Consider the following 22,476-nt stretch of genomic DNA (forward strand, 5'->3'; position numbering starts at 1 on the left):
TGTGCTCTCTTTATTTTCTTTCTTGGCTACTCCTCAGTCTCCTTCACTGGCACATCATCTTTCTGCTCCTTAAATAATGATATTCTCCAATTTTTTTTGAGCTTCATATCCAACCACTTACTAGACATATCTGTCTAAATATACCTTAAATATCTCAAAATTTACGTTGTCTCAAACTCACCTAATTACCCACCTCTGGCAACCTGCTCTCTTTTTTAAATACTCTATCAATGTGAATTATATCACCATCTTTCTACTTAGTTGCTCTCTTTACCCTTCATTCGATTCGTGACCATGTCTGTTGATTTATCTCCTAAATATTCTTAAATACTTCTCTTTATCCTCCTGCCATTTCTTTATTTCAGGACTTTGCTATTTTCCTGGAGAATTTGCACCCCAACTAGTCACCAGGCCTCTCGTTGTGCCACTCTCCATTTATATTGTATGGAACAATGTTCATTGCAAGTCTGTCATGGCACTCCAGTTATTAAAATTCTTCAGTAGTCTCCCTTAGTCTTAATATAAGTTTCAAATTCTTTCTCCTGGTATAAGGGGATTTCATGAACTGGCTCCTGCCTAGAACTCTGCTGCCTCCTCTCCTCACAACTCACCAATACGCCCCAAAACTCTAGTCTTACCAAATTACTTGGTGTCATTCCTCCCACCCCCCAACCCCGAGAACTGTATTTTGTCACTTCTGTGCTTTTGTACTTGCTATTTGTTTCTGGAAAGCCATTCTAATTATTCATCACATTATTTAATTGGGTATCGACTTTGTGCTAGGTTTTGAAGATTTAAGAGTGAACAAAACAGATAGTGTTCCTGTCCTGCAGTCTAGTAGGAGATATAATCAGGTAGGTTATGTACAAAGTGTTATGAGGACACAAATAGGGGACATGTTACCTGGACTCAGGCTTCCAGAGAAAGCTACATGGAGGGAGCGATGTCTGAATTGAATCTCGAAGAAAAAGCAGCGTTAACCAGGCAAAAAGAGTTTAGAAGAGAAGTATTCCAGACAAAGGAAACAACGTGTCTGGAGGCAGAGAGAGCCAGGCATGTAGCAAATTCGGAAAACCGGAAATGGTTTGTTGTGGGAGTGGAGTGGCGTAGGAGACAGGAATGTTCATAGTAAGAGATGAGCCTGGAAATGTAAGTAGAAGGCAGATCATGAAGAGCCTTATATAAAGAATAACCTTATATTTTATTATACAAACTGGGACCCTTGAGAGAGTGAAAGGTGAAAAATTATTATTGCTATTTGTAATTATTCTGCAGCAACAGGCATTAACAGGGACTGTCCCAGGCAAACCAAGACATGTGGTCACCTTACTCATAAACCGTTTTAAGGAGTTTGGGTGGTACTGTTTTTAGGCTTATGGAGTATAAGCAAAGCAAGTTTATGGTAGACTGGAATAATGACTTCAGGTTGAGGAACATTAAGTTTCTATGATTGTGTTGCTGCTTTTTCCTGACACCACAAGTGGTTTTTTTCTACATGCCAACCAGTTCTCCACACCAACTGGGTATCCAACAATTCAGTTCTCACACCAACTATCCAGAGTTAGCACAGACCCCACAGGTTAAGGGCTTAGTCCCACAAGATTATCCCCCCTTTGGATGCTAGCTGCAAATGGGGTGTCTAGGCTACTACAGGGGAATGTCAAATGACAAAACTAAAACAATTTAGTAATGAGTTTGATGTCCTTTATTCAAAGGAAAACAATCCATGGATTGGGGAATTACAGCACCTCACAAGCAGTAGAGCACGCTTCCCTGGGGATTTTGGGCAAGAGCGAGTTTTATAGAGCGCTAGAAGGGGCAACTTGGAAATAGGGCATGATTGGCTGGGGTTGCATATCTGACCTTATTTAAAAGGACCAAGGAACAAGGAAATAAGTACGGAGCCCCGAGTTGGCTTGGCAGTTGGGGATTGGCTGACTGGGTACACTGTTTCTGGTCAAGTGGAGCATTTACAGGAACACAAAAGTTTGGTTTGCTGATGTGGCACCCCAGGCAGCAGTGGCTCCTTCTTCGGCATAGAAATTTATTTCAACAAGAGTAAAAAGTTCCTTCTATCCTCTTAGGTTCTGTGGCTGGCCTAAGAATTAAACTTAAATAATAGATTAACAAGAGGGGAAAAAAAGGTTTTCATTACCTACTTTTGCTCTGGGAGTCTCACAAAGACATGGGACTCAAGGAGGGTGGCCAGGTGATTGAGGCTTGTATGCCATCTCTGACTAAACAAAGGAAAGGGGTTTGGGCTGCTGGTTGGTGGAGGCAAGTTATGGGAAGGTGAGGGGAGAAAACATATGGCAAGTAAAAGTTGTCTTGTTATTCAGATGACAATCTAGTGATAAGAGATATGTCATATGATAAGAGTAGTTTCTTCCTGGTAAGGAGATATCTTTACAAATGGAAGTTTCCTTTATAAATGTAAGTTTTTTAACAAAAGGAGAAATTTATTACTTTATTTTTAGGCAGTTGGGGGGAGGTAGAGAGCTTTTCCTGCATCTGCTGGTTCTCAGTTCCCTTTAGCTCAAAATAATCTTTATGCCAGAGTGGCATGCTTTGAGTTGACATATTCTGCTCCCCTGTAGTACCCACACTTGTGCCCAGTGACTACAAATTTGGGAGTTCCCATGACCACCCCTCTCCAAGAGTCAATAATTTGCTAGAACAACTCACAGAACTCACGAAAACATTTAACTTACATTTACCAGTTTATTATAAAAGATACAAAACTCAGGAACAGCCAAGTGGAAAAGATGCATAGGGTGAGGTATGGGGGGAAGAGGCAGTACACAGAAGGAATGTCTGTGCTCTCTCAGGGTGCACTACCCTCCCAGCACATCAGTGTGTTCATCAACCAATGGCTTCCTGGATCTCATTGCTCAAGAGTTTTTATAACTCAGTCTCCAGTCCCCACTTCCCTCCCAGAAGGTTGGGAAATGGGGCTGAAAGTTCCCACTCTAATCACATGTTACGTCTTTCTGGTGGCCAGCCGCCATCATGAAGCTGTCTAGGGGCCCCGCCCTGAGTCACCATATTAGCATAAATGCAGGTGTGGTTGAAAGAGGCTTGTTATGAATACCAAAAAAAAAAAAAATACTCCTTTAACTTAGGGAATTCCAAGAGTTTTAGGAGCTCTGTTCCAGGAACTTGGGGACAAAGACCAAATATATATTTTTATTATACCACACTGTGATATATTCAAGTTCAGTAGGCAATTTGAATACATAAATGGGAGTTGAGATACTCTGCCCAGCAAGTCATCATCTATCAAATTAACTTGGTTTTCTTTTGAAAAGTTTCTAGATTTTCCCTTTGTGTCAAAGATTAGACTCTGATCTTTTAATCATCAAAATGAAGATTATTTCTGCTGGGTATCTCCCATTAATTTATGTGCTTTAAGTCTTCTATAGGAATATCTAAAAGTAGTAGGATCTCCCCTCTTCTCCTGCCTAATTCGGGTTGGAGTTTTATGCTTTCCCTTCAAAAATCTTTATTATATAGTATTTGATACATTAATTTATTCAATAAATATTTAGTGAGGATCTAGGATGTATCAGACACTGTTCTAGATCTGAGGAATACTTCAAAGACTAAAATTGACTTCCAGCACCTTTGGACTTATATTCTAGTTAGAGAAGGTAAAGTAGGGGTGGAGATAATAAACATAGAAAAGAAGTTAGAAGGTGACATGCTGTAGAAAAAATAGGACAGAGAAAGGGGGATTGGGAGTGCTAGTGATGGGAATTGCAATTTTAGATGAGTGGTCAGGGTCAGCCTCATTGAAAAGGTGATGATTAAACAAAGATTTGAAGACAGTAAGGGAGTTAGCCAAGTGGATATCTGGGAGAAGAGTGTTCAAGACAGACAGAATGGCAGTGCAGATATCCTAAGATGGGAACATAACCTGCCATTTGGAGGAATGCGAAAGAGTTCAGTGTAGAAATAAGCAGAAGAGTAGGCAGTGAAGTCAGAGAGGTAGTGAGGAGCCGGATGTTGTGGCGCCTGGGAAGCCATTGTAAGACTTCGGCTTTTACTCTAAAAGAAATGGAGAAAGCCATGTGGTTTTGAACTGGGATTGGCCATGATCTGAATTACATTTTAAAAACATGCCTCTGAATCCTTGTTAAAAATAGACTATGGGAGTCAAGAGTGGAAGACCTGTTAGGAAATTATTGCAGAAATCCAGGTGAGAGTTGATGGTGGCTTGGAACAGAGTGGTATCAGTGGAGATATTGAGTAGTGGCTGGACTCTGGATCCCTTTTGATAGTAGTGCCAATATTGGCATTCTGGTTTGTAAATATATAAATTTGTAAATTTGGTCAGTGGGACTCTGTGCCCAGTGTCTGATTCTCACCAGATGTACTTGTTACTGTGCAAAATTGGGTTTTCTTGCCCGATGTGCATAAACAAACCAATTAATTACAGCATCAGCCTTTGGGAAAAGAGATCAGCTTTATTCTGCGAGATTGATCTGCAGGGAAACAGGGGGCATGTGCCCGATTCAGGATTTGGGGCAAAGTTTAAGAGGTTAAGGAGAACCAGCTGGCACACGGAAACTCTGGTGGGACAGGTTTTGATTGATGGGCTTCAAGCATTTATGGTAAGGTTCTAAACATTTATGACAGGGTTCTAAACTTTATGATGAGGTTCTAAACTTTTATGATAGGATTCTAAGCATTTATGATGAGGTGGGGAAGGCATTTTAACACTGGATCTTCCTGAATGAGGGATTCCTCGCTTCTGATCAGAGTCTGACTTTTAAGTTCTGGTCATGTCCAGTCCTTTGGTTCCATGGGGAGGAGAATCTTTGGTTCTGCAGTCATTTCAGGTCAAGATTTCTTCTTCTGCGCATGCTATGGCTACATGACTTTGCAAATTTTCTGAAAGGCAGTTCTTAATCACTCTCTTGATAAGATGGGGTCAGTTCTTAATCACTCTCTTGATAAGATGGGGTGTGTTGAACTGGTCCTGGAGGCCCTGCAGTTACATACTGACTAAAGTGTCCGGAATGACAAGCTATGATATACAGTGTAGTATTTTTCTTTTTTGTATGTACATGTTTTTATATTTCAATTCCCACTACCTTAATGGTGAATCTTTTGAAGTAGAGATAGTTTTTAAAATATTTATTTTCTATACTTCTCCATACTGTGCATAGTACTAAACTCATAGTAAGTGTTCTATAAATCCTGTTGATTTCAGTTGAATTTGTGTTGGTTCACAGATCATTCTAGCCATAAATCCATGAACAGGAACAGGAAGGCATTAAGTAGTGAAAAAGAATATCAAAATTGCAAAATTTTGTAACTTTCTGTGTCAGATATTCATAAAATAGCTTCACTTTTGGTGTATAATTTCATGATAATATTACCTATATTTAAATGTGTATCTATATTCAATTTTTAAGTATAACTGGAAATATATATTTCAAAGCAAAAAGTATAGATGATCTTAAAATTTTGTTTTATTTTGAATTTACCAGTTAAATATTCCAGTCACTATTGCTCTCTCTCAGTAGCTAATCTAGATAACTATGTGGAAAAACCTTTTGCTAATATTAGAACACAAAATTTTTGGATATTTATAATATTAAAGAAACTATTTTTTAGTCTTGTTTTTCTCTTTTAAAGATAATTATGACTTGGATCCTGCATCTGAATTAGGAGAAGATTTATTGAAACTTTACCTGAGACATTGTTGCCCAGATATTGATATTTATGTTGATGGAAAAAGTTTTAAAGCTCACAGGTAAATAGGCATGTGATTGATTTGATGTCTTGGTTGTGACAGTAGAGTGTAAAATGGTGGCTGTCTCTTTCTAGCACAGTGGTTTTCAAGCTCTGATTCACATAGGCTACAGGGGTTCCACGGTGATGCTGCAGGGGGTCTCTGACAAGGGAAGAGGTTTGCCATCAGGCAGGGTTTTCTGCCTGCAGGTTCACACACGCACACATGCCCCTACCTGGACATGCGCACATACTTCAACCAGAGCAGCTGCCCTCTCATCTATGCTTTGCAATGGGCTTTAACCTAAGATTTCATTAGAAGAAAATATTCTGTTGCCTAAAATAGGTTTGAAAGCCACTGTCACAGAAAATGTAATTAAATGCAGTTTTTAATTTCACAGGCATTATAGTATTGAGAATGATTATTTCTACATGAATGACATGTATTTTCTCTGAATGCGTTTTGGCTCCAAGTCTTTGATTCAAAATAGATGATTCTCATGAATAGCATTGATTAGGAGGTTTAATATTTCAATGTACTTTTTAAAAACCATTATTCTGCTTTAGAATTGGGTTGTTTAGATCCCAGGCATTTAGATTTCAAATTAAAGCCTGCTGCTTGTTTTGGTCAGGCTCTTTTTTCCAAGAAACTAAAATCTGCTTAAAAGAAGAAAAAATTTAAATAAGAAATAACACATTTTCTGTTGGAACTCAAGGGAAAGAAGTATAGCTGGGCCTCACAATGGACTAGAATCAGAACTGGAAAACTGAGGAACCCAGACAGTACTCCTCCCTGCCTCTCTTTGTGTTTCAAATAGAATGTTGATAAGTTACTTTGGTGCTCCTGAAGCGGAAGAACCAGACTATTTGCAGTAGCAAGAAGCAGTCTTCTAGGTTCAAGGGTACACAGCCTTTAAGAAAATTAGCAGTGGGTTTAGATTACAGGAATCCACCAAGCCAAACAGTAGTGTTTGTGCTCTCAGAAATCATACTGGTTTGCCAGTTAATTGACAGCAGTACGTCGCTAAAGTCTAGGATTGGCAGTTTCAGTCAGACAATTTACCATTAAGAATTTGAACTTTTCTCTGTGGTGATACCGGCTCAAGACAAGGTTGACATAAGGGAAGCCATATCGTAGAAAAGAAAAACTCTATTGTAACTTTGAATGAGCTCTGACAAACTAACCCAGCTGGGTATGCACCCTCCAGGAGATCTAACTGTTCTGTAGATTTTACAACCCCTGCTTGTGCATGTACCTCCCAGCTGCGATAAGATGATAACTTTGCTTTTTGAGTTCCTTAGGAATGTGATGACCCCTGAACAGAGAATCTATGCTGATAGCCATCATCAGTGAAAATTGAAAGATCTGGTGTGGCACTCCCAGTCTATAACACCAGAAGGTCAACATTCCTAACCCCCTCCCTAATAACACTGTGGCCTATATAACTGCTGTAAGATTTCATGCCCCCTTAAGATGGTTCTTTTGGACATGAGTCGGCCATCTTCCCTCTTGCTAGCAAGCTGTAATTAAAAGTCCATTTTCTCCTACCACCTTACCTTGCCTCTTGACTATTGGCATGTCTTGCGGCGAGCAGAAGGCCCCACATTGGGCAGTAACAGTGGGAACATAAATTTTTTAAATATATGTACAGACATATACACATTTTCCTAGTTTTCATGAATTCTGCATTATGTATAGTAAAATTCAGAGAGTAATAGATATTTATCAAGGTATTTTCCATGTCATGGATATATATTTCCCAAATCATAGTGTGTGTGTGTGTCTTTCTTTCTTTTGGGGAGGGAGCAACACAATTTTATTTTTAAAATTAATTTAACTTAATTTTATTTTGTGTCCAGGTTTTTCTTGAAACCATGTGGGCATCCTACCGAAGTTCTATTTATAGAGTCCTAAGGCTATTGTTGTCATACAGGGAAAGCAGGACCCTGTGACCATTTGTAATATGTCCTCAAATGGTATCTGTATTTGTCCTCTCTCTGTGTGCTGCCTGACATTGGACTATGTTTTAGGAGCTGGGTCTAGAATATTAGGTTTGTATTCCAGGCAGCTCTTGCTCGCATTTCTCGTTTATTTTGTCCACCTAGCAATAAAAAATAAATTTATATTAACTAGAAAGGCAATTTCCTGAGGATTTGTTTTGAAAAGATCTGGCTTAAGTTTTCCTGCTTTGTTGTTAGTGCCATTATGTAAGTTACAGTGGCAAATTCTAAATCCCAAGATTGCCTTCCTAGTCCAAACTCCAACATCTCTCTGTTTAATACATATTAATTTTATTATTAGGCTCAAGGAATATTATGTCAGTAATTCATGTAATGTAGTCTAAAGCCCAACATCAGAACTTTCTGAATTCTTGTTTTAGCTGACCACTGTCAGCATGTGTTCTAGTGGTATGGCTAAAAATCCATTTGTAAAATGGCTGCTTTAATTTTTCAATTATGTGTACTCACATATTGAACAATTAATGCAAATACAAAGACCAGGATTTATGATCAGAATTACATTCAAGTTAGGTCTCAAATTTTAGAATAGTTCGTTTGCTAGTTTAATATGTTCAAATTGGTATGATAATGAGGTAATTTCTTCTTTTATTGAGTCACTGTCTTTCATGTTCAAATTCCTTCCTCAGAAACATCTCTGATACCCTAGTTCTTCCAACATTATGTCTCCAGTTGCTAGTTGCTCTGTCCAGTCTTTACCTTGATCCCCAGCCCCATACCTGGAGCCTTTTATATGCTGTAAGACAGTCTGATGCTAATCCCTTGGTAGCACAACTAAGCCAAAGAAGTCATTTATGACTGAGTGGTTAAGAGTGTGTGGACTGTGTGTGGAGCCTGTCTGCCTAGGTTTCAATTCCAGCTCCACCATGAATTTGGGCAAGTCATTTAACCATTCTGTACTTTAGTGTCCTCATCAAAGATGGGAGATTATAAATGTACCATTCTCATAGCATGATTGTGAGGATTAAATTACTTATTGCATTTAAGCACTTTGAACAGTACCTGGCACACAGTAAGTACTATGTGAGTGTTTGATGTCATTGTCTAAGTGATAGGCCTTTGATGTAAGCTTTTGTGTAGATGGGAGCAGCAGCCTATATACCCTTTACTTATGTGGGGCAAGCAGAGAAACGTGGTTTGAATCGCTTGTATTGTCCCCCAATCCGAGGAAGGGTGGGATAGCAACAGGCCTCCAAGGAAAGTCACCTTTACTACACTCTTCAGCCTCTAGACAGGCCTTTCCATCTCCAAAGCATAACTTCTCCATCCCTTCCACATCGTTCGTCCTTGTTTGTCTCTAATACTTCTGCTCAAAGGAGAAATAAAAAGAACTCTTGCTATTTTGGCGGGGGAGGGAGGTTATAATAAAAGGAGGACTCCGAGTTCATGGGGCCCATTTGTTATTTATGTTACTACTTTTCTGAGTATTGCTTCCTAGGATACTACCACACATTACCCCTTGTTGTGGACCTCTGTAACATTGCTTTCCTGCCTGAATTGCTCTCAATCACCAGATGAATACCATCTGTAAATTGCACATTTCTCTCTGCTTGTATTTCCTTCTGTCATCTTCAGCCTACCCCCAAGTACCTACCTGACCCACTTCATTGCTTATCTCCCGTTTTATAGTGTTATTTATTATTTTAATGTTTTCTGAGAGAAACCAAATCTGTTATATTTTTTAAATAATTTATTTGGTGTACTTCAGTGTTCCATAATTAAGATTCTCTTGTGCTGCTTTATTGAAAAAGCAGGGCAGTGATTCCTAATTTTAGCTTTGTGACACTCAAGATCTGATATCCCTTCCAAAATACCTGTGTTTCCAGTGCCTAATATTATACCATTAGACATTCATTCATTGCGTTAAAATGCTGTCAAATCCCCCTTTAAAATGTAGATTTCTCTGAATATTTAGTAAATTGGTACTGAGTCAGGCGGTCAATGTTCTAGTCTGTGCCGTACCACTAATTAGCTCTATGTTCTGGGGTACATCAGCTGGAAGCTTTTTCAGAAGCATATAGGTTAGTAATTCAGAAGTCAGTCTTTCTGGGTGTAGATTCTGATTCCACCATTTAATTTTTGGGAAGTTACTTATTCTCTCCAAGTCTCAATTTCTTTATCTGTGAAAGGAATAGTAATAGTAATTATAGCATACGATGGCTGTGAGGATTGAATCAGATAATGCACAAAAAGCACTTAGCACAATACCTGGCACATTGTAAGCCTTCAGTAAATGTCAGTTGCTGCAAATATGTTTTAGATATCTGGGAAGGAGGGAAGTTGTTACCTATTCTACTTTGTCTTATAGCAGAGGTTGGCAAAATATGGCCCAAATCTGGTCAGTGGCCTCTTTTTGTATAAAACAACAAAAAGCAAAGAAGAACATGTGGCAGGGACCTGCAAAGCCTAATATATTTATATCTGATGTTTACTATCTGGCCCTTTGCAGAAAAAGTTTACTGTTCCCTGCCTTACTAGGATTGCCAGTAAGCTTTAATGAAATAATTATAATAAAATCCCAAATTACCATGCAATAAAGTGAGTTACTAACATTTTAATGTTACTTACTTTATTAGTGATAAATGGTCAACCCTGTCCACTTGAGAGGTTTAAAATAATGATAAATTAGATGTAGGAACAACAGAGGGAAAAGAGGTGAAATTTCTTGGTACCACAGGCCTTTGAGAGAGGTTGCAATGGGGAACCAAAGGAAAAGGCCCTGGGCACCTGAAACGAAACAAACCTGCTATATAGAAGCTCCTTAACTAAACTTGACTAAACCTACTCTTCAGACAGAGGTTATCTATAGAACATACTGACATGTGGGCAGAACTCGCAAGGCTAGGAGGCCTTCTCTAGTATACCTACACATTTCCATTCCTGTCATTGGGTTTGTGTCTCCCAAGAGTCACTTGGGCTTGTTCCCAAACCTGTTTAATGCCATTTGAATTTATTATTTTGATGGCATAACAATGAAATATCATATAAACCAATGATACATGAAATATGAAGAGAGGTAGTGTTCTGGTGAAAACTAAAGTGAATGCTTTGGAAAGATTTAATAAGAAAGAGGCACTTTAAAAATTGCTATTGAGTTCAGTATAGATGAAACAATATAAAAGTTTGAGGGAAAATTATAAAAATTTAAGATGATTCTATACTTCACAAAAGTTTTAAATTTCTTTCTTCACTTGAGAGAAGTTTGAACTAGAAATCATAGACAGTGTATATGGGTATAGTTACTGCAAGAAATATGAGGCTCCAATTAGCAAACCCATATTAAAAAAGATTGGTGTAAGACTAGTGAATGAATGCATATTTATTTTTTAAGTTAGAATAAAATGATTATGATATATGTGCAAATCATTTTTAAAATTCTCTCCTGGTTTTTTTGATTAACCAAATGACTATCAGTCTTAATTGTGTTGGCTAATAGGGCATTCACTACACTTTACAAATCATTTTTTAACTTAGGAAAGGCTAATCCTATAAGAGCTGTAGTCAATGGACGTCTCAAGAGAAAGCTAACTTTCTTTTTTTGATGTTTATGTTCTTTAAGATATTTGCAAAGAAGTGGAGTGGGTCATAGGGACAGCTCCAAAAAGTTTGGATTCGGTGCTCTGGGTTTAACCCGTATTCCGTTATGTGGAACTAAAAGGAAAAAAAGATATTCTTGGAGCAAGAGTACTTAAAAAAATAGCCCCAGTAAAAAAAATTCCTTCTTTAAAGCTTCTCTGAGTAATCCAGGTCATTATTCTGCCTGGAGTAGTGAATCTAGTTCAGCCTCCATCAGGAAGTATTGAATAGCAATGTACTTAAAGCAAGAGCAAGGGAAAAATTAGGGCATCTCGACAGAGCCAGAAGCAGCCTTGTCAGTTGAGATTAAATTTAATCAAAAAGAGAAAATAGTTTTTGGCATGTTAGAAAGTGAAAAATTTGGCAAAGATTTTTAATACACCATGCTAGCTACAGCATTATTTTTTAAACTGAGGCTTGTTTCTTAATTAAATAGGAATGTTTTCTAAGTTTCTGACTTAAGGTCAGGGTAATTGTTTAAGCCTCAGATGCTTTTAATGTTACTTAGATGGAAATGGCTCACATGCTGTGTTAGTTCAAGGTTTCCGAGAAGCAGACACGAAGAAAGGATTAGACTTGCAAGAAATTTACAGGATAAGTGCGTGTGAGAACATGGGAAGGAATCCGGAGATGACTGGGAGAGCTGTTAACCTGCGATGTTGATCTGACCCTGAATGAAGGAGAAAGGGAAGGAAGGAAGCTTGGGTAGAAGCATCTTAGACTGCAGTGCAGTTCTGAGGAACGTTCGGCAGGCTGTTGGAAAGTTCTGAGTCCAAAGTCACCCATCAGAAAAGGCCCTTTTGGGCCGGCCCCGTGGCTTGGTTAAGTGCACTCGCTCCGCTGCTGGCGGCCTGGGTTCGGATCCCGGGAGCACCCCGACGCACCACTTCTCCGGCCATGCTGAGGCCGCGTCCCACGTACAGCAACTAGAAGGATGTGCAGCTATGACATACAACTATCTGTTGGGGCTTTGGGGGAAAATAAATAAATAAATAAATAAAACTATTAAAAAAAAAAGGCCCTTTCTCCCAGGAATCAGCCTGCGTTAGGATCCCTGATGTGCTCAGTCACTGGTCTTGGGACCAATGTGGTGTAGATTCAGAGTGCTGCAGCTGGGGCCATGGGTCTTATTCAGTATCACATTGGCTATTTTAGGTGCTTTGACTTTCTGTATACATTTTAGAATCACTTTGTCAATACCTACAAAATAGCTTTCTGGGATTTTGATTGATTCTGTAAATGAGTGTTGAATTTTGTTAAATGCTTTTCTGCATCTATTTTGATGATCACATGATTTCTTTCCTTTATTTTGTTAATGTGCTAAATTATATAGCTTGATGTTGAAATGTTAAAGCAATCCTGCGTTCCTGGAATAATTTCAACTTGGTTGTGATGTTTATTCACTCTATTTATTGCTGGATACAGTTTGCTAATATTTTGCTTAAGATTTTTGCATCTATATTCATGAGAGTGTTGGCCTGTGATTTTCCTTTTTTTTTTGTAATGTCCTTGTCAGGTTTAGGTCTCAAGGTTATGTTGACTTCATAAAATGTGGTTGGGAAGTATTTCTTTTTTTTTCTATTTTATTTATTATTTGTTTGAGTGAGATCGATTTTTTATATCTTCCTTAAATATTTGTTTGAATTCACTGGGGAAATCATCTTGGCCTGTTATTTTCTTTATTAAGTGTTCTTTTCATCCTTTTTTCACAGTTAAATTTATTGGGTTAGAATTCATATCAATCAAATGCACACCAAGTCCAATTTGATGAGTTTTGACTAATGTATAAACTTGTGTAACTCCCACCACAATCCAGTTATAGAGAATTTTCATCAAAAAGTTCCCTTGTGCCCATTTGCCATCAGTACCTCCCCTCTCCTTGGCCCTAGGCAAAAACTTAATTTCATATGCTTATTTACCATGTTTATATCTTCTTTGGTGAGTTTTCTGTACATATCTTTTGCCCATTTTTTAATTGGGTTTTGGGTTTTTTATTGTTTGCTAAATTATAGGTTATTTTACCTGTCCTAGAATTTCATATAAATGAATTCGGACATATTATTGTGTCTGACTTCTTTTGCTCAGCATAATGTTTTTGAACTTTATCCTTGGATATTATGTATTTCACTATTTCCTTCAATTTTTATTGCTGAGTAGTATCGCATTGTATGGATATACCACAATTTGTTTATCCATTCTCCTGTTGATAGACATATTGGTTTCTTTCCAGTGTTTAGCTGTTATTGATAAAGCTGGTATGAACATTTGTGCGCAAGTCTTTTTGTGAATATATATTTTAATTTCTCTGAGTAAATACCTAGGAGTGGAATTGCTGGGTCATGTGGTGAGTGGATGTTAACTTTTTATGAAATTGACAAACATTTCTCCAAAGAAGTTGTGTCATTTTATACTCCCACCTACATGCTATGAAGAGTTTCAGTTGTTCCACATCTTCACCACCACTTGCCATTGTCAGTCTTTTAAATTTTTGCCACTCTAGAAGGTGTGTAGTGTTATCACACTGTGGTTTTCATTTGCATTCTCCTGATCACTAGTAATGTTGAGTACCATCTCATGTGCTTACTGGCCATTTGCACATCTTGTGATGTTTCTGTTCAAATCTTTTGCCCATTTTTTTAAAGCATTCTTAAAGAGAGTGATTTGGTACAAATTTTAATACAAGTGAACTATTGAGAAACAGACGTGTACCTTTTTTTCCCCTTCAGATGAATCATGTATGGTTCTGACCATAGCTTTTTCCAATCCTAATCTAATGCTGAAAACTTGATGTAATGTCATTCTTTATAACTAGCCATAAACTTTCCTTTTGAAGTAAAACTGTTTCTATCAATTTGCGTCTTACCTCATAATTTTTTGTGTGTGCACTCATTTTTTAGTTGGGTTGTTTATGTACTTATATATGTATTTTATATATATAATATATATTTATAAATAAGATACATTATATCTCATATGGGGTTTTAATCGTTTTTTTAACATCCTGGATTCAAGTTACTTGGCAGATACATGTTTTGCAAATCTTTTCTTCCAACATTTTGCTTGTCTTTCCATTTTCTTGAAAGTGACTTTAAAAGGACTAAAGTTTTTAATTTTGTTAAAGTTTAAATTTTTATGTTTTTTTAAAAACGTGGTTCATGTTTTTTGTGTCCTAAGAAATCTTTGCCTACCCCAGAGTTGCAAAGATTTTTACCTTTTTCTAGAGATTTTATAGTATTAGCTTTTATATTTAGGTTTTCGTCCATTTTGAGTTGATTTTTGTGTATGGTGTGAGGTTAACTGTTGAGCTTCATTTCTTTCGCTCCAAACCTCCAGTTCCAGTACCTTTTGTTGATAAGATTGTCTTTCAAGAATTACTTTGACACCTTTGTTGAAAAGCAATTGACCGTATATGTGTGAGTCTATTTTCATTACTCTCAATTCTGTTCCAGGGATCTGTATGTCTATCCTTACATCAGTACCACATTCTCTTGATTACTGTCACTTTATAGTAAGTCTTGAAATCATGTCTTCCAACTTTTTTCTTCTGTTTGATGGTTGGTTGGCTGTTGTGAGCTATTTTGCTTCTGGCCAGCAGTTAGGCTAGATGCAGATCACTTTATTCCAGTCACGATTGAGCTGATTCAAAGTTGGACTTCAGTTCTAATAAGAGCTGTCAATTTCCCATTCATTCTTTTTCCTAGGGTGTAGCCCTTCAGAGTCCAACTGAAATCCTGGAGTATCCACCAAATTCTCCTCTCTTTAATAGACCCCAAATTCCAACTTGTGTGCCTCCAAGCCTGTGAAGATTGCCAGAATCTGTGCTCAGCTTCTTAGCCTCTCAACCATTGCTTTTGCTTTCAGATTTTGCAACTGCCTCAATGGAAAAAGTTGCCTCAAACACTTGGATCATCTCCTTTGTCTTCTGTCTCAAAACTTGTCTCAAAACCTACCACCGTGGTAGCTTTCTGATGCCTTAGAATCATGCTTTCTTTCTTCATTTTTTTTAATATATACGTGTTTTGCTCATCTTTCTAGCCATTTTCAGCAAGAGGATTGGTCTGAGACAACCTAGTAAGCCATTGCCAGAAGTGTCTTTATCCCCCTCCACTCTTCCATCTCATCCTCCACTAGAATATAGCATTGATCTCTGTATCTCATTTACTTCTGTACTCCCAGCACCTAGAATAATGCCTAGCACAAAATAAAAGTCAATAGATATTTGTTGAATTAAAGAATGAATGAATTAGCATTTTATTTGTAAAGATAGAATGGAAATTCAAAAGAAAATATCTTTTCTGTCATTTCCTTAGACCTAAGATATAGCCATTCTTGAGCGTAATTGGAGTGAGTTCTGAACTTGAACTCAGTACCTTTAGAGTTCTGTTCTCTTTCTTCTTGATATTTCCTCAAGATAGTGAGTAACATCTTTTGGTCTTTATTTCTCCATTTGTAAATGATTTATTACTCTCTTACTCATGGAAATAGTTTCAACTGTTATTAAAATTAAAGAGCTTTCAAGAGAAAAAATTAAAAAGATAAAAAAGACTTGGGAATTAATGTTTTAATCAAGCAATCAAAATACTTAGGTATAAATATAGGCTTATCAGTTTTATTATTATAATAATCCTACCAGTGAATACAAACAGGACAAATAGATTGTTGTCATGTTTTAAGAGATAAAGATGAAGATTTTCATAAAAAATTACATTTTGCATAGTACTTAAATGTTTACCTGTGTTTTTTCCCCCATCTTCCCTTTAGAGCCATTTTAAGTGCCAGATCTAGTTATTTTGCTGCAATGTTGAGTGGCTGTTGGTCTGAAAGCTCCCAAGAGCATATTACTCTTCAAGGGTAAGTATACTTTTTACAAGGCAGCTTGACTGCAAATGATTGCAAATAATATTTCACGCAAAGTGCTTTTTGTGAATCTGATTTTCCTTTGTGTTCGATGAAATATTTCTCGTGGTAGAATTCAACAAAGTACATTTTCTGAAAATGAGAGGTAGAAGGGAGCATTTAATAATAGAGATAGTGTACTAGTCTTCTCAGACTATTATAACAAAATACCACAGACTGGGTGGCTTAAACAATAGAAATTTATTTTCTCAGAGTTCTGCAAGATCAAGGTGCCATCAAGGTTGGTGTCTGGTGAAAGCTCTTTCCTTGGGTCCCTGGGTTGCAGACAGCCACTTCTCACTGTGTGCCCAAATGGCCTTTCCTCAGTGCATGGGGCTGGCGGGGAGGTGAAAGGAAGGTGGAGGAAGAGAGAGAGCTCTCTGGTGTATCTTCTTATAAGGACACTAATCCTATCACATCAGGGCAGGGGGCCACCCTTATTACCCCGTTTAACCTTAATTACTTCCTTAGAAGCCCCATCTCCAAATATAGCCACACTGGGGGGTTAGGGCTTCAACATATGAATTAGGGTGGCTGAGGAAACACAGATATTCAGTCTATAGCAGGTAGTTTCTTTCTTTCTTTCTTTCTTTTTTTAAGAATAATTTGTATAGGTATGGATTTCAGTAATCTATGATAGTGCAATGGTGAACCTACACCAAAACTGTTAAATAGTAGCTGCTGGCCAGAAGAGTTGGTGGCAGTTTATATAAACTGCTGAGACAGTTATTAAGAGATGAACTACTTTAAATGGTGAAATGGAACGTTTTTTGGCCACAGATAATCAGTGTCAGAATCAATATGGGGGAGGGCTTTCTCAGTAGGAAAATTGCCTGGAAGTTCTGAGGGGGCCCCTTGGCCCTGCATATTCTGACCATGGATGTTTCCTTGACTGGGTCAGCCTTGGCCAGAGGCTTGGGTGTGGATTGGTGATAGTGGCAATTCCATAACAGTGGATACATGGAAAGTATTGATAAATTGTTACTGACCATTTATTTGTCACACTGGCCTATAATTGAGCCTTCTAGGTTACAACCATCTGGTTCTCTTACTAACTAAAACATCCCTAAATGCTTTTCGTTTTGTAATTTCTCACTCTATAACAAATGGAATTTTGAAACATTTGTAAGAATATGTGATGTGTTTCCATTTTTTCATATTTTATTCATTTACTAGAAATGAAACACATATACAAAAGGACCTAACCCCTTTTCTTTCATACCAGGGCCTTTAGAGGGTTACATTTTAGTTATTCTACGACAGTTTCAATACACATATCACAGCATATGTTGCAGCCTGTCTTTTGGATATAGTTTCAGCAACTGCCACTGTTACTGATTTAATTACACATCCATGAAATCACGTGCATGCCTTTATTACAGTGTGCTTTTTAAAGAACAGAAAAGACTAGACCAATGAAATAGTAATAAAGAGAAAATAATGGAAGATGTAAAATTGTATATAATCACCAAGTTTTTACTTGCTATTGCTATTAAAATAAACTTTCTCTCTACTAATTTGTTGCCTACATGCATAAAATACACGTGGAAGGTTTGTTTTTCTTTGGTTTTTTCTGTCTCCCACTAATATAGTATCAAAACATAACATGAATTGCTCTGGTGATGTTTTAAAAAAAAATGAACGTTTGCATCTAAGTAATTTTGTTTTCTTACCATCTGAGCTCCTCTTTTATTTATTTATTTAAATTGTTGTTGTTGAGATATAATTGACATATAACATTGTATTAGTTTTGGGTGTACAACATAATGATTTGATATGTGTATATTTGGGGAAATGATTACCACAATAAGTGTAGTTAACATCTATCACCATACATAGTTATAGTTTTTTTCTTGTGATGAGAACTTTTAAGATCGACTCTTTTAGCAACTTTCAAATATACAATACAATATTGTTAACTATAGTTACTATGCTGTACATTACATCCCCAGGATTTATTCATCTTATAACTGGACGTCTGTACCTTTTGACCACCTTCACCCATTTCACCCACACCCCTACCCTCTGCCTCTGGCAACCAGGTAGTTTCTCATTATGGAAGATTTTACATGCCAAGCTAAAGAGTTTATTATCCGTGAGTAAAAGTAATTTGTAGATGGATCAGTTGGTGAAATTTTATCATCACTGTTGAAAAACAACCTGAAAGATGTATGTATCCTACTGATAAGATCACTTCCTTTATGATGAATTTAAAATATCCAATGAATATAGGAAGAAGAGATAGTGCTATCAGAGACCAGCGTCTGTGTGTGCTAATCCTAGGAATAATCACTTTGGTATAATTTTGGAAATTTGTCCAGGGACTGTGTTTCAGATGTTTTAGACATATTTTAAAACTGTCAATTCAATCTCTTTAGAACTGAATTCAATAAAAATTTAAATGAAGAAATAACACTGGTTTGACTTATGATGCAACTTTTGGCATTTATTAAAAATTATGTGATTCTGTGTAGTGAGAGAAAGGTCAAAAGAAGTTATGATTATAGGATCTTATTCTATAGCAGAGGAAAGTAATTTACAGAGAGCACACACCTAATTTTTTCCTGAAAGAAACCTTAGCTCCTTGTAGGTTTAGTAACAGTTTTTACTACCTGATACCTATTATGTATACCTTTGGTCCTCTCTCCAAATAGAATCTGTCCTCAGCAATGATAATACCTTACAATAACACCATATATTTTCTAGACTTCTTCCACATTTACTATGCCCTTTAATTTTTAGAATCAGTCTTTGAGAGAGCAGGTGTATTCACATATTACAGATGAGTAAAAACAAGAATAACACAAGAGTAAAAGCAGATAGATTAAATGTCTTCCCAGGGACTCCTGGTAAATTAGTGCTTATGCTGAATGTAAATCACATGTTTGTTGATTCTTAATTCAGGGTCCATTCCACCACAGTCACAGAAGAAATTAAAAGTCTCCCATTGCTATGTGCTCTTGAGCTGGCTCTGACTGCTCTTCTCTTCCACTGTTTAAATCAGTGATTTTCAAACTTTATCCCATAGGACTCTAAGCTCCTGATAGGCATGTTAGGGAAGACATGGTGTGGGATTGGGGTCTGAGGAGAAGGCCATTGGGAAGGGGCGCCTCTTCAGCCAGAGTGCTCCACCTTTATCTGTTTTATGTTGTTCAAGATGACCTCTGAGTTTAGCCGTAGGAATAAAGGCAATCCTTAATCAACCCTCGTGAGCAATTAGATTAAACATTCAAAACACACAGGCTTCTAAAAATGAAGTCTATTTATTAAGAGGTGGTAGATAAGAAAGAAGTAGTGGCATCAACTACTGGTCTCTACTTCCTCACCTGTAATTTTCCATCTTTGATTATGACGGAGGTAATGGATAAAAAGCTCCTTTTATAATATGGCTTGACTACTAATACTGATGAACTTCAGTAGCTTGTTCAAGGGAAAGCCAAAGAGAAGTAGCCAAATTTGTTTCAAGGTGTCATCCAAATAAGTAGACTGTACTTGTAGTAGTGCCAGCAATGATCAGGCTCACTCCTCTTACAGTATTTTCCCTTCGCTTCTGTTGTGGTAATAAAGGCTCTGCTCCCTACTGGGTCATCTTACCCAGAGCTGCTGTATCAGCAGAGCAGGCTCACTCCTAATCAGTTTACTCACTTCTAATGCTAGCATATTGGAAATGAGGATACGTTTCTTTTTGATTCAATTATTTTATCTTGCATGATCAAGCAAGGTTTTCTAACACTAAATGAAAGAAGAAAGTATCTCCTGATGGATACTGGGTTTTATCTACATCCTTTATTATTATTATCATACGGTACATTTTGCTTTTCTCTCTTGTACCATATATCAAATTGAGCATCTCAGATTACCACCTAAAACATTATTAGTATCATGGCATATAAAGCTGTAGGAAGGCTAAAAGGGATTTAGGAATTTTACTTTTTAAAAAATCACATTTTTTAGGAATTTTTATGTTGTAACAAACTTATCTACAAAACAAATTCTATTTTCACATTAACTTATATTGTAAACCTGGGTAGATGTTTCCATGGGTAGTGTGGTATACAAGAAAGATCATGGACTTTGGTGTCCTTGTAGGCAGTCTTACCTCCAGTCCTAACTTGTTACATGACTTTAGGGACATTGCTTACCTTCCCTAAGCTTCCTGAGGTTGTTGAAAGGATTTAATGAGATACACTGAGGAGAGAACTTGGCACAGTGCTTGGTACATAGTATGCAGTGCTCATTAATGTTTGTCTTTTTCTTTTTTCCCTAAATTAGATTGTTCTCATTTTCTAGAGACAGATGGGTTCAAGTGAGGGCCATTACCAGTACCAGGATGGCATTGCCTGCTTTGCTTGATCAGCAGCCTCTTTTGGAACTGTGCCACTGTTGCATGTCTGCAGAATGTTTTCTGCAATAGATTAGAGTGAAATCCTGTCTATCTTTTCAGAAAAGAACCACAGTATTTTTGATGAGTTGGTCACTCAGAGACGTAATGCATATGATATTTTTCAAGAGAGACAGTGTTCAATAAATTGAGGTAGGAATAGAAGAGTTCTATAATCCTAATTCTACCCATGCCCTAGAGTTGGGAGGTAGAAGGGTATGGTTGGAAGGAAGTTCTCTTCTAGTGGAGGAAGGGGGAAATTTTCCATATCCGACACTGGAAGTTGAACCACAGCCAATATTTCTGTAAAGAAACCCCACATATTTCCATTTTATATAAATAGAAATCTTCCAGTGGTGGCTTGGGGCTTTGGAGCATAAATTGGGATATTCTCATCTCTGTTGAGAGATTCCTGGGATTCTGAACCCCTGAACCTTCAGGATGATCTTTTGAAATATAAATCAGATCGTATTTCTCTTCTGACTAAAATCCTTCAATGCCTTCTCATCACAATTAAAATTAAACCCAAATCTTTAACATAACCTACAAGACTCTATGTGATCTGGCCTCTGGGTTTTTCCCAGACTACCCCACCTAAAGTAGCTACAGCCCAATTCTCCAGTTACTCTCTTTTATGTTATTCTGTTGTATTGTCTTCATGGCACTTTTCACTATTAAAATTATCTTCATGTATTTGTTTACATACTATTTATTTTCCATGTCCTCTCTCTAGAATGTAAGCTTCTGGTATCCTCAAGGTCTAGAATAGAGCCCAGAGCATACCATTCAATAAATATTGAATGTGAATGAACGAATGAATGATTTCTATATGTTACCTTAGCCCACACACATAGGAACCTGGAACTTTAGAAAGCACATATAAAGCACAGAGATTTTGGTAGACAAGGTGCATGTTCATTCTCTGATCTTAGAGCTCTGTTCTCTCAGATTTTTCTTTTTTCTGACTCTGAGTATATGTAATGTTTTCATATCCTACAAGCTTTTATTCTGATTACACTTATATGAGAATAGTGCTTTAAATCTTTTCATTTAAACTATGGACTATTGGAGTCATTTGTTGTTCTAGGTCAGTTGATCATATCTTTATAAACACTTAGTAAAAATACAAATGACTTACAACATGATAATGAGAACGTAGTTAGTAAAACATCTATCAAGACAGCAGGAAAACGGTTTCTTGCTGTTTTTATAGCTATCATATATATTGATATACACTCAAATGTCTAGATTTTGCTATTTAATAAGACTACTTTTGTTTTTATATAGCCATTATTATCTTTTGCTTAAATGTGTCAAGTCTTAAACTATTCTTTCAATATAAATGGCCAGTTCTCATTAACATAGATAAGAATGGCTCTTGAAATTTTAAGGAAAAGTTTATGGAATAGTACACATTCTAGTAATTATGCTAGTGTTTTTTTGATTAACAGACTATAGATAATATGGCATAATTATTCTGAGATCAAATCTTATCATATCCATAGTATATAAATGAGAATATTTAGCAATTTGACTTTTTTCCTGCATATTAAAGATGTGAAGTTTTGAATCAGCAGAAACCAGTACATAGCCGTAGTAGGGGCCAGTAAATATTTATTAAATTAATTGAAAAATATTATATATTTTCAACTCAGTGTTTCTCTGAAGGTTTGGGAAGATGGCATAAGTGCCTTAAGAAGCCACTCATTAAACATTCATCAAACATTTATTGAGCATATATTAAGACCATAGAATCAAAGCAACACCTTTCTAAGTCCTACCCTGTGGGACTCCATTTCCTTTCTTCTTGCCTTCCTCCTTTTGTTCCTTTAGCAGATATTAAATACTATGCTTAACAAACTGTG

At 37.0% G+C, this 22,476-nt stretch overlaps 1 protein-coding gene across 3 annotated transcripts in view; it reads left to right on the forward strand.

Moving 5' to 3' along the window:
• Positions 1–22,476, forward strand: part of BTBD8 (BTB domain containing 8) — a 79,229-nt gene that overhangs the window by 18,887 nt on the left and 37,866 nt on the right. For 2 of the 3 annotated variants that reach the window (XM_058538507.1, XM_058538508.1), the window contains 2 exons: positions 5,644–5,761; positions 16,096–16,185. In XM_058538507.1, coding sequence (XP_058394490.1) covers positions 5,644–5,761; positions 16,096–16,185 — 208 coding nt within the window. The remainder of the gene's footprint in view (positions 1–5,643; positions 5,762–16,095; positions 16,186–22,476) is intronic. The other variant, XM_058538509.1, reaches the window with a different exon arrangement.

Source organism: Diceros bicornis, chromosome 4 (genome assembly GCF_020826845.1).
Source record: "Diceros bicornis minor isolate mBicDic1 chromosome 4, mDicBic1.mat.cur, whole genome shotgun sequence".
Taxonomy (NCBI): domain Eukaryota; kingdom Metazoa; phylum Chordata; class Mammalia; order Perissodactyla; family Rhinocerotidae; genus Diceros; species Diceros bicornis.